Genomic DNA, 13744 nt, shown 5'->3' on the forward strand with positions numbered 1-13744 from the left:
AGTTTTATTTTCTAATATATACACCCGGTTTGCCTAATGCTGATGAAATATATATAGTTCTTAAGGGCACCGCTCTGGGTGTATATTTTTCGAATTTCAGAAAATTGACATAAAAGTGATACTTTTGTGATATTTAGCTTAAAAGAGCATAAACTAAATATAAAAAATCAATATACAGATATTAAATGCGCCGAACAGCTGTGATGATTGTATAGGCTTCTGGATCAAAACATGCACTCAGGGACTACTCCTGCGTCGTCATAAGACTAAAAATTGCTAAGTACAGCGTTAAAAATAAAAGCACTCACTCAGATTAGAAACATGCATTTATTTATATATTTATTTATCTATTTATTTATTTATTTATTTATATGGATACTTGATCTGCCTTTTAATAAGAACATGCTCATATTTGTGTCTTCATCAGTTTCAAGTTACTGATAGTGGAGTGCATTTTCAAATACGCATGCGTCGCCCACTTATTTATACGTGGAAACATACATTCATATACCACACGTCAACCAAGATGAAAGTTCCAGGTCAATAATCGCATGGCTACCACACAACAAAGAAAGTATATAAAGTATCATATTAGGGCGGTATCATGCAAATATTAGCCGTCAATAGTTTTCAGTGATGTTGGATAGACGCAAGATATGTTCGAGGTGAATGGTTGATAGCAGTATTCAAATCGTGTACCATGCTAGTGTATCAGCTGTCAATAATAAAATAAATATCTCCCACTTGGCGCTCTCATTCAACACGATGAATATACATATGCACACCCTTGGCCCAGGGTTTAGCGGAATTAGACAATCATGAAGCGGGGCGCCCAAGATTCCCCTTTTTTCATGTTTATAATTTAAATCTCTTTTCTTTGCTTAATTACAGAAAAGGGCAGAAAAATCTTGCGTTGTCCGAGGGGATTACTCATATTTGCTCTTTTCTTCCTTTTCTCGATCATTAAATTTGTACCAAAATATGCCAAGTTATCGGTCTATTGTTTTCTTGCAAGTATTTTACCACTTAACATTTGTAAACGTCAACCGTGAAGCATGCAGTTTGATCTGCAGCACACACGTCCAACCAATTTACCCAGCTTGCATACAGATGCGATGTCTTCCCCAAGCCGATTAGTCACAAGACTTCTAGTGATTCCCCGTGAGCCCCAGCACGTGAAGACTTTCCAGCGATCATATGACCATTGATTGAGACGCCAGTCGGGGTATAGGTCGGTGGTGATGCGGCATTTCATTGACAGCCTTCTGACACGTTCTATCTTACAGGATCACCTCTGGCGTGCAAGAGAGCTTTGGAGCATTGGGGCGATTTCTGCCACCCAAGCATCCTAGATTAAGTCGAAAAATAATTGCTATAATTAATATGATTTGGCTTAATTGATGTAGTCTCCTTTGCCCGCTAGTTGATTAGCGAAGCCTGGAAGTAAAAATGACATAACAGAATCGATAAGGATAAACACACGAAATTTGTGTGGGGGTTTAGAAACCGGCTAATACACTTGTAAACATGCACCTCTTTTCTGAGAAATGTAATATAAGTTACGTCAATAGACAAGTGTAAGACAAGTTTATTCACCAAGCCCAGGTGTGAAATCCGACAATCGCGTGTACCACTCCAAGGACAAATAAAACCTCATTACGTAACCACAACACTCCTTTCCAAAGTAGCTACTAAAACCAATTTTCATGCCAAAGAAAAACATTGATAAAAGTGAGGATGGTTCGCAGAATAAAAGGTTACCGAATTTCAATTTTATCATAAAGTACTTGTTGATCTTTCAGCTTTGAGCTATATAATCAGATGTTGAAAAACGCAAATGCGCTACCCAAACCATGTGCAAGACAAAGGTATTTTAGTCACTCTAACAGTAGTATTTTTGGTGCAAATAATATAAAGGTGTTAACACTAGCTGTAATACTAGCTATGCACACCAGGTCAAGCTGAGTTAAACATAAATTTGAGAAAGATAATGTACCATCGATATATCGTCCATTGGCTATTTTGTATCGCAATTTGCCGTAATTGAAATTTAATTTACCTACACTATTACGTTGAATGCCGAATGTACAATCTTAGCAAATCGTGTTCATTTATACCTACGTACAGCTTTCATTTACTGGCTCCTACTGGAAGTCATCAAACATTAGACGCCTCTCCAAGTCACAGTATACACGTTCGACCAATGCTTGACCATTTTTTTGTTCGATAGTCTAGCGAGACAGTGCCAAGATTGGCATACCCGAAGCCTTACGTGTCCTCGTGAAGTACGAAGATTGTCGTATTTAAGCATTTTCGTCCGCTCACACAGTACCAAGATAATGATATTTAAAGCCTTTTGTATCTTCATGAAGTACCAAGATTGTCTTGTTTAAATTCTTTCGTATTTTCATGAAATACCAAGGTTGTCATAATTAAAACCTTTCGTATCTGTGTGAAGTAGCAAAATTGTCATATTTAAAGCCATTCGTATCTTCATGAAGTACCAAGATAATCATATTTAAAGCCTTTCGCCTCCTCATGAAGTCTCAAGAACTGATGTATGTTTGGTGATAATGAAAGATTTCTGATTGCATTACAGATGATCATAGCACAGGTCAGCGTAAAACACCAATGAAATAAATAAAAAAAATAAATAAATTATAAAGGGGCCGCTCGCAGCAACAAGCGATACATATCGTGTAAGACAACATGTAAGGGAGTACCGTCGCCTGTTTCTTGCTACCAAGTCAAGTAACGTCAATAGATATCGCGAGAATGGTTTTGAACCCACGTGCTCTGTATTAAGAAATAAAAACCAAGCGTTTCATGTTTAGTTTAACTGAAAGAACAATACGGGTTGTAAGTAAACAATGACTTTAACGACAAAAATGTCTCATATTTTATAAAATGTTTGTTTGAAATACAAGAGCAAATATCGACGTCTCTGTGATCATACGCCCCCATCCCACATCGATATTGACATTGATGGGATACGAAAGCATTGTCAGACCAGTCAGCGCACATGGAGAAATTCTTCTTTCCAGCATGACGGAAATACCATTAACAGCTACCCTAAAGCCAGAGCAACAAAAATTGCTCTCTTTGATCCATAGGTTCCGCTTTTCTGATATATTACAAGGCTAGCCAGTTCTCTTTACATGAATATGTCTTCGGTCGTCTGGTTTTGTCGTCTGTGCCCGAATGATAATAGCCCTGGAGCCTTCAATAAAACCTTATAATCTAACCCTCCCCTCACAACATGGAGGGCTGCAATTTTTTACCCTCTTTTACCCTTGGTCAGTCCTGGACGGTTACACGAAAGAGCGGATAAATGTTACATGTGGCACGTCATTACCCTGGTTCACCATTTATCTTATGTCTTATTTTGAAGCGTCTAACGAATTTGTCAGTCTATTAGAATGTCTCATATTTCAGGATATATCCCATAAATTATTGACAAGTTATCTGTTTTAATATTGTGTCTGGATACGTGTAATAAATTTCACACTTTTATTAAAACACCCAAATTGGGAACGTAATATAAAATTGTACAGATTCACTCATTGTTATCTAACGCCATTCTCAAAGTTATTTAACTTAGATGAAATATAAACCCTTTCTGTGGCCCAATGGCCGGAGCGTCCGCCATAGAGCCAGGAGGCCTGGGATCAAACCTGGATTGGATCAAATCAAAAATTTGAATAATGGTGCTTGTTGCTGCCTCGATCAGCGCTCTGCACTCAAAGCTGAGGGCAATGAAACAGGACTGGTTGGCCTGGTGTAATGTCTGGCGTCTTCGGCATTATATTTTAGTGGCGGCAGCGCTTTGGGGGCCTATAGTAATGACTCGTCTTCATATGACCACACAAATAAAAAGACTATGAGTGTGTGTGACACCTGAACAGCTACAGCAGTGTGATAATTGGCAAACGGTCACACATAACTGGTGAATTCCGGCCTCTGAGATTTACCAGAAGAGAGTATTCTGCTGTTTATGCCAATGCTTAAATATTAACACTTAACACGCTTGCAAGCAGAATTAGGTAAAGAAAATTTAGTGATGTTAACTGGGATTTAGTAGGCTTCACTGTTTTAGAATCCTTCAAAATACAATGCAAAATTAAGCACCAAAGCCCGAGTGCTCGGAGTAAACCATTGACTTTTTGCACGTTACAAGTCATATTGGTAGATGAAGAGACGTGATGCTGCCAGTGTGATGTCTGTGAGTTTCCCCCAGGGTATCTCCGGTTTTCTCTCACCATAAAGCTGGCCGCCGTCGTATAATTAAAATATTCTTGAATCTGTGCGTCGAAACAGACGCGAGTTTACCAGCTGTTTAACACAAACTACCAAAGAACTAAGAAAGCATGTTAAGTACGAAAATGGGTCGAAACCATACAAAGAGAAGCAGTCAACAGTTTTAATGGTATAGGGAAGACACAAGGTATGTTCTAGGCGACTGGGTGAGTACAGCGTAAAACACCAATCAAATAAATAAAGTAAGACGTTTAAGATCTGTGTAAATGGCCCACCGCTCCTCAAAAACCCAAAAATCTTTATACCTTATAAACCTCAAGCTGTTTACGGAATATGCTATTGTGGAAATGTTACCCACTAATACGGAGTTCTATTTGATTGCATGTATGCTTTACAAAACTTTATCGAACTATAAGACTTAGTGTCATTGACAAATTATTTGGATTTCCATTATGGAATGAATGATAAATGCAGATGTAATCGCCTTTCTTTATTTTTTTTCCGTCCATACTGATTTTATTTTATTTTTTATTACATATAAAAAATATAACCATTCTCGAGGTTGTATCAGCGCATTTTTGGTACACTTTGGGAGCCGACATTCTGAAAATTTCTTTTAAACTAACATATAAATTTGTCAAAATTGTAATTTATATAGGGCTAAAAAAGGATTTAAACTTATATTTCCAATCTTTACTAAAGTCAGAAATGACCTTTTAGAACCAGTTCCTTTACTTATATCTTTTTGTATCGTCGTGTCAAGGAGTAAATGTTCGTCACGGATTTGACTGGTCGTTGTTTTCTCAAAATTTATTTGCCCCACTTCATCTTCTGCTGCATAGGGTGATTAGTCTTACTATATCTGCGTATTGTATCTGCGAATAACTCAGATTAGATACTCCTTAGGCAAGTGTAGTATGATACACACCGCGCCATGGTGTTATTGTGGTCATCGATGTCGCTTTTCATTTCTGCCAGCGTTGTGACAGAGCTAAGTGATTGCAGATAGAGACATAAGGCGATCGGTCAAAATGACCCTGTAATTCAATTCGATTAATTTTCAATAGCCGTGCAATGACCCTGGTGCAATTTTCCCCCACGCGCGATGGTCAGCGACTTTCCAGCTGACCAATACAGTTACAGAATTAAGACATTCCCTCTGGACATCTCTCGAGTTCAAATAGCAATAGAAATAATAACAAAAAACGGCTTAATTGGAGATCCTACAGACAAGTCATCATAGAATGTCCATAAGCTTATTAGTTTTATTTGACTTTCGAATCATTGAACGATAGATCTCATTGTAGCTAGGCTTCTTGGACAAGTAATATCACCCATATCCACAAAGCAGGATCAATTCTTACGGAATCAGTTTGTATTGACCAGTGTAATCTTGGTATCACCAGATAACTAGGGTCGTGTCAGACGATCCCGTGGCCGGCTGTTTCCGATATGTTAGCGATATTGCCACGAGTGGATTGTTTCGCAAACATCGTGTCGTAGCGTTTCGCGTTCCTTAAGCGACCGAAGACAGGTTGATTCCATAAAGCCGGATTTCTCAATTCCGTCTTCCTTTCTGATAACGTCACTGTCAGACTAGGAAATGAGGGTTTAGTGTGAATGTTTACAATATATGACGCGTATCATCAATTAAAGGACAAAAACGTAAAGCTCGTGTAATACGCCACCACCCTCTCCACCAAACCCCACCCCACCCCTCTCAAATGTTTTAAATATAGAAAGTGGAAAGTCATGTTACTGACCATATATCTAACGTATCATCTGTTGATTAAAAAGAATAGAGATAGTGTTGTCATCCTTCTAAAACACATGTGGAACCTAAAATAACTTGATGGTTAGCATGCTAGCGCTGCACATAGACCCACGACTGTCCCACCAATGGGGTCACTGTGAGTTCAAGCCCAATTCATGCTGACTTCCTCTCGCCGTACTTGGGAAGGCCTGTCAGCATGGTTATGGCTTTACCCCGGGCTCTGCCCGGTTTCCTTCCACCATCGTGCTGGGCGCCGCTGTACATTCTTGAGTAGGGCGTAAAGCACTAATCAAATGAATAAATAAATAAAAGACCTGTATGAAATACCACGAGTAAACCATGGTGTCCTGACCCTATTTTTCATGTTATTATTTGTTAAATGTGGCTACAACACCGGAATCTGTGTAATTCTAGACCAGTGATGCTAAGAAATTTCTATGATTAAAAATCAATGCATTTTTACTTGATTTTGCTAAAGCCATGCAGAGACCGTACAAGTTACTACAATTTAAGCATTTGCGTGAATATTTAGATTAAAACCAAAACTCAGGTAAATTGACAAGATGCTGGGTTTCATCAGGAGGATGTGACTATAACTGCCAATAATCACGGAGAAGTTGTGTCACACCGTGTTTTGTTCTTACCCACCTGTGTCAGAAACTTACAGATTAAAACTAGGTGGTCTTTTTATATTTTGAAACATTCAGTATGAAGTAAGAACGTTTATTCTTTGGGTTAATTATGATGTGGAATAAGTGTAGGATTTCACACTAGATTTTTCTAAATTTACAAATTACATATGCCTCGCACAGTTGTCAATGGTATTAATTTAGATACATATCACTTTAGCAGCGATGGGGCATTTTAATTGCCGTATAAAGCCACATTTTAACAGTTTTTATTCATTTCATTGGTGTTTTACGCCGCGCTTAAGAATATTTCACTTGTACGACGGAGGCCAACAATTCGATGGGAGGAAACCTCACAGTGCCAGGGGGGAACATATGACTATCCGCAGGTTGCTGGAAGACCACCAGGCCACGAAGGCACAAGATGGTAACAAAGAATGAAGCATAATGGCTTCACACCGCATCGGTCCGACTACGCTAGTCGCTAACAGCGCCACTCAGCCAACACACCCGACTACGCTAGTCGCTAACAGCGCCACTCAGCCAACACACCCGCCTAAGCTAGTCGCTAACAGCGCCACTCAGCCAACACACCCGACTACGCTAGTCGCTAACAGCACCACTCAGCCAACACACCCGACTATGATAGTCGCTAACAGCGCCACTCCGCCAACACACCCGACTACGCTAGTCGCTAACATTGTCACTCAGCCAACACACCCGACTACGATAGTCGCTAACTGCGCCACTCAGCCAACACACCCGACTACGCTAGTCGCTAACAGCGCCACTCAGCCAACACACCCGACTACGCTAGTCGCTAACAGCGCCACTCAGCCAACACACCCGACTACGATAGTCGCTAACAGCCCCACTCAGCCAACACACCCGCCTAAGCTAGTCGCTAACATTGCCACTCAGCCAACACACCCGACTACGCTAGTCGCTAACAGCACCACTCAGCCAACACACCCGACTATGATAGTCGCTAACAGCGCCACTCAGCCAACACACCCGACTACGCTAGTCGCTAACATTGTCACTCAGCCAACACACCCGACTACGATAGTCGCTAACTGCGCCACTCAGCCAACACACCCGACTACGCTAGTCGCTAACAGCTCCCCTCAGCCAACACACCCGACTACGATAGTCGCTAACAGCGCCACTCAGCCAACACACCCGACTACGATAGTCGCTAACAGCCCCACTCAGCCAACACACCCGCCTAAGCTAGTCGCTAACATTGTCACTCAGCCAACACACCCGACTACGCTAGTCGCTAACAGCGCCACTCAGCCAACACACCCGACTACGCTAGTCGCTAACAGCGCCACTCAGCCAACACACCCGACTACGCTAGTCGCTAACAGCGTCACTCAGCCAACACACCCGACTACGATAGTCGCTAACAGCCCCACTCAGCCAACACACCCGCCTAAGCTAGTAGCTAACAGCGCCACTCAGCCAACACACCCGACTACGCTAGTCGCTAACATTGTCACTCAGCCAACACACCCGACTACGCTAGTCGCTAACAGCGCCACTCAGCCAACACACCCGACTACGCTAGTCGCTAACAGCGCCACTCAGCCAACACACCCGACTACGATAGTCGCTAACAGCGCCACTTAGCCAACACACCCGACTACGCTAGTCGCTAACAGCGCCACTCAGCCAACACACCCGACTACGCTAGTCGCTAACAGCACCACTCAGCCAACACACCCGACTACGCTAGTCGCTAACAGCGCCACTCAGCCAACACACCCGACTACGCTATCAGGAATAAGGACCCCATTAGCATTTCCGTTTCTCTGGAATTTAATTCTGAGTATTTTAGGAGGGAAAGTCCGTTTTTGCTGCCAGTCGGCTATATTTGGTATACAGGTGCATGATTAGTACCACAATAATGGAAGCCGTCGAAGTTTGGGCGGGTATGAGTTTTAATGATGAAAGTTTGAAAGGGAAGAGAACACCAGGAGACAGGTGGTGATGACGCTGCGCGTGTAGCCCCCTTCGCGTTGCTAGGCACCCATCGCAGCTGCCGACGTAAAAAGATCCAGATTTTGACGATCATCCTATGTCCAGATTTTTATGGATTCTTTCTCACAGGCTGGGCCAGGTATGCCCCAAAGTTTATTGGCCACGGAATGTTTGGAACTGAGCCACAGCGCCAAATGTTAACATTGTCGCTTATGGAAAATTAATGAGGGCCTGAGGCCGTATATACAGTCTATTAAACATCGTACAATCACGTTCGCCTGTTAGCCGCGTTAGTTTTCGAGAACACCAACCCTGTCTCGTCCAAATCTGCATAAATTCGTGACACCTGAAATGCCGACTTGGCAGAATAGAGTAATTGGCAGTAAAATAGTATCGAACAAAAGTTAACGAAACACTTTGATCTGGGTTTCAACCTACTGTTAAACCAAATCAAACATCCCTACAACATATGTTCTTTGGCAAATAAAATTTATATTTGACCGTCTTTTATTCAAACAATTTACCAAGACACACACGCCGGCAAAAATTAAAAATGCTAAGCGAATATATAATATTTACTCCAATTTATGAAATCCAATTTCTCAATCGAAATCCGTCGAACCCTACAGATGGTGGGAAAGTGGCAGCTAATGGTTGTGCAAATTGAATCAGGATATTTTAATACTGCAACGCCCAGTATCGGTCACTTATAAAGGCTCAAATGACCGATTTTGGAAAGACCTTTGGAAATCGACACCGTCTCCGGTTAATTATTGCCCGTAAAAAAAGTCTCTCGCACACAAGACGTCTGTTGAATTGGATATAAGAGTAATTGACAATTTGGAGTTGACGTACAGCTAATAGCCCCGTTCATAAGGCCCTGTGTTGATTTCCCCTTTAAGAGCCGTTTCGATTTCCTGTCATATCGAACGGTCACATGTATTACAACTGGATTGTATTATGTAGTTGTGAAAAATATGCTTGCAATTACTATTCCAAACATTTGTTTGTTGGTACATTAGACATGTTGTTACGCACCTATTATGCGGCAAGTTATGCATTGCTAAATTATTTTACCAGCGTTCTCGGACTGGCTTTTTAAAACGGTTTTAGCGCTTCATATTAAAGTTAACTTTAAGGCAAGTCTTCAGTTTTGTTCTTAGCCCAAAAATAATTGAGTAACAGTATTTTAAATATGAACTAAATCTACTGCTGTTATTCTTTGATATCGGACAACTGCCTTGGCTGCTGAGTTCGAATAAAATTTTAAATACAAATTGAAGCTGTTACATTCCTTCTACCGGTGGCCTAGTATCAAGGCCCAACTGAATGTCAAATAACAAAACACTATGAAAGTAATGCATGATCGGAAAAAGTAAGCTATGGAAAAAGTTTGTTTACCAACAGATGCTAACAAACATAACGACGAGTAGCTTTAATGAACTGCTGAAGTACATAGACAATGACAACCTGCATGTACGACTTGTAACAGTATTTACAAAAACAGGCAACATGGAGAAAAAGCATGATAAAAATGAAAAATAATCAACTGGTTTTGAACCCAACACCACTAAATATCATATACAACACGTCTTGTGCTGAAAACCACCACAGCGCCTTGATCAAGTTAGGCCTTGGCGATTACTGCACCTGGTTAAGTATGTACATTTCAGGTTGCTCGACACATGGTGTGCAATCACCTCACTCTAGTGTCCCATCTGGCGTGCCTGAGCTCAGTTCAGTTTTGAGAGCGTGCGAGGGTAGAGTGCGTGTAGCTGACAGGAAATTTTAGGAGACTATAAAGATATGAAAGTTTGGTCTAAATAATTAGAAGGAATAAGCCGTGTTGTGTGTTGTTTTCTTTACAAAAGATTCCCTGTCCAAAGCCATAGCGTAGTTACTTTTCTGTGTGGCATCCTGAAGCCCATCTCTTTTTATGGGCATATAAGGTCTGGGACTGAATAGAAACAGGCACTCACGATATTTCTTAGACGTTTGAATTTGGCTGAATAAGAGTAGCATGTTTTGGGCTCGTAATGACTCAAGGTACATGAGTGAATAGAAATGTGTGGTATATTTGGCCATGGCTTTGGACTTTCATTGGTGATAGCACGGGGGTATGGGGAATGCCAAGAATCACCCATGATGCATTGCGAACAGGGCTGGCTTACGTGCACACATGAAGCACTTGTACAGTAATACACATTTACCTCCAAAGTCTATATTGAATGAACAGGCTTACATTTCTATTTCTGAAAAAGGGTGTGTCATTTAAACATTTCTAGCGAGAAAAATATTGATCGTAGCTCAAATCCGTTGGCATACTGCCAAAAGAGCATGTCTTGGGTACAATTTGGTGCAACTTTCACCGATGGATTTCTAGCTACCGTAGTTCTTGAGTTACATGCCATTGAAATTAAGTAGGTGAAAGAAGTTTTTGACAATATCTGAAAAAATTACAAAGACAGGCAAAATCCGAAAGCAGATTCGGAATCAGCGTTGCCAAATACAACAGAATACATGAAAACATTATCGAAATTAGACACTTTTTATGACATCTTGACTTCGACCAATAGCTGACTTCCAAAGCTTTCGATGAATGTCTAGGATTTCTTCAAAGTTGCTCTAACTGGGATCAGTCTAGAATACATCAAATGCCAAAGAATTCGTTCGTTGCTTCTTGAGAAGATTTTTAAAGGTTTTGATCAACATCCAAGACGGCCGCCATGTCACGAGACCAAAGTTAACCAAAGACAGTCAAAATTTGCCTCCTAACCTTGTTCCTAAAATCACCAAATTTCAACAAAATCCAATGAAAACTATTCCTTTTACAACTCTTTAAAGCTTTTGAAAGCTTTCAAGAAAACGGAAGAAAAAATTAATAAAAATCCGAACGATTTCAATAAACATGACCTTATACCATCTAATATACTTTCAAACAAGTGGGCATAAGTCAACGTTAGTGTTAAATATAATGTCAACGTTCTTAAATATTAGGAAATCTCTCAGCGTTATGGTTTACTCAACGGGTAGCACCACCCTAATCATTTCCTTTTCATTCTTTTTTGAAACTTCCCACCGTAGGAAGGTTGTGATGCGACTTTTAATAAAACAAGAGTACGATACAATGCTAACTAAATTTGTCCATGCTGACTTCTGTTATCAGTTGTTCTTTTCAATGTGTGTGTTTAACGCTGTTAAGTAAATGTAGACAAGAGAGTTGACTGATTGGTTCCATAGCTGATTGCTTTCATGTTTGGTTCACCAATTCAGTCAAACAGACAACCCATAATATCGAACTAGGAAGTCACTTGGGCTTATCTAAGCATCTCAACCCCAATGGGTTTTTTTTTTCTTCGCAATAGTGCAAACGCGTTGACCACGATTTGCAATTAATCTATCACAGGCTGTGGAATCTCAATGCAATTTTAATATACATGGTAATGATGACATTAAGAGCACAAATGCGCGTCCGCAATGGGCCCGTGGGGGAATTGGCTTAAATTAGAATAGATTCAGCATCCCACCTTGGCTCATGCCAATTTCTCGATCGCAGTTTGTAAGAAGAATCCTCTCGCGTTTACTCCAAGAGACCATGGGCGGGATTTGCATAAATCAGTAACAAAGTGGTTAATGCCTGGCAACTGCGTTATCTCCTTCATGTGTGTAATTCCAACAACCCATGTGTCGCATTTTAAGAACGTTTGTAGTAATCCATGCCATTTCAGTTAACACTTTCATTGGAGTAAAACATTGAACAGTAAAGATCGTACATAAGTACGCATTTCAGACTGAACAGAATATATTTTGTTTTTGTCTTGATACGATATGTCACAAGCCAAATAATGTAATGTAATGCTTATACGTGTATACCTTAAAACTAAGTGTAATTGGCAGCCTTACACTACTTCGTAATCTAGAAAAGGCATGTAGGCAGATGCCTATGCTAAACAATGTGGACATTAGATCAACACCCAAAAATCGTGTGTAAAGTCGTTTTACACCACAATTTACCAACATTATTAATGTTTGCTCCATGACTATGGACTTTATTGCTTCACAGTGTAACTCAAGCAAATCTTTACCTCGTTCGGTAACACTACTATGACTGCAATAATGTCAAAGTGGGGTTAAGAAAATAATCCCTAATTCTATATCAGGTTATGTAAGGGTTCCACTGCCTATCCGTGGATGCCTGATCAGGTACACAGGGGCAATAGCACGTGCGCGTACTGCACGACTGTGAAATAAACCAGTTATGCAATGGAACCAATTTAAATGTAATCCTGGTTTACTAGAGATGACAAATCAAGCAGTAAAAGGCACATATCTGTTTCCTTAAAGTTATTACATATATGGACGAGAAGTATACCTATAGGATGTGCAAAAGCACCAGCGAAATTGCTCCTTCCTGAGTGCTGATTTTCATGTCCTGATCGTTTTACATCAAAGCTATACAGGCGTGTCTACAAGACTTTGTGTTTTCGATTTAACGACTGCAGCGCTTCAAGGAGATCGAGAGAGAAAGGCAATTAATTTATCCTAAGTTGCCTCTGCTGGATTTCTTAAATACACAGGAAAAGTGTTTTAATTGAGCCACGATTTATTCTGCTTTAGTAAACAGTTTTTTGTTAAATTTGGCTGTGAGAAAATTGATGTTGGTCACTTAAAATAGACAAATGGCCCGACTTTGATTTAGAGGATCGTAATACCCTATCTGTTAAATTGATGGAGTTGTAAATTGCAGGCTTTGTTACTTTTTTCTTTCTTGGGGCATAAACTGATGTTAAAATCAATGACGCTTTCAGTTTTAGTGAGTATTATGTGAGGTCCAGAGTGCACCAGAACCTGTATTTTTCAAGTTCCCCCCAAAAAAGAACAAAAAACAACCCAACGTTTTTAAACACAGTATATATTCGTATCCATCAAAACCATCTTGTCAAACAGCATAAAACCTCATGGCGTTGTCTTCGACCCAGATTATTTCTTTCAAAAAGGTAGGTTTCGTTGGAGTCATTCCTAACGTTTTTATACCGCACAGTTTTCTGACAGGTTTTATGAGTTTTGAACTTCTGTTAGAGCAAAAAACAAATGACAC

General features: G+C 40.3%; 1 protein-coding gene across 1 annotated transcript; it reads left to right on the forward strand.

The window, feature by feature from the left end:
- The first annotated feature begins 7107 nt into the window (after positions 1–7107).
- LOC135479822 (mucin-2-like) lies at positions 7108–8295 on the forward strand. Its single transcript, XM_064759727.1, has one exon. The coding sequence runs from the start codon at positions 7108–7110 to the stop codon at positions 8293–8295; it is 1188 nt and encodes a 395-aa protein (XP_064615797.1).
- The last annotated feature ends 5449 nt before the right edge of the window (positions 8296–13744 follow it).

The sequence above is a fragment of the Liolophura sinensis genome, chromosome 12, assembly GCF_032854445.1.
Source record: "Liolophura sinensis isolate JHLJ2023 chromosome 12, CUHK_Ljap_v2, whole genome shotgun sequence".
Taxonomy (NCBI): Eukaryota; Metazoa; Mollusca; class Polyplacophora; order Chitonida; family Chitonidae; genus Liolophura; species Liolophura sinensis.

Coding starts and splice junctions, on each gene's coding strand:
- LOC135479822 (XM_064759727.1), top strand. CDS start 7,108: ATGGCTTCACACCGCATCGGTCCGACTACGCTAGTCGCTAACAGCGCC.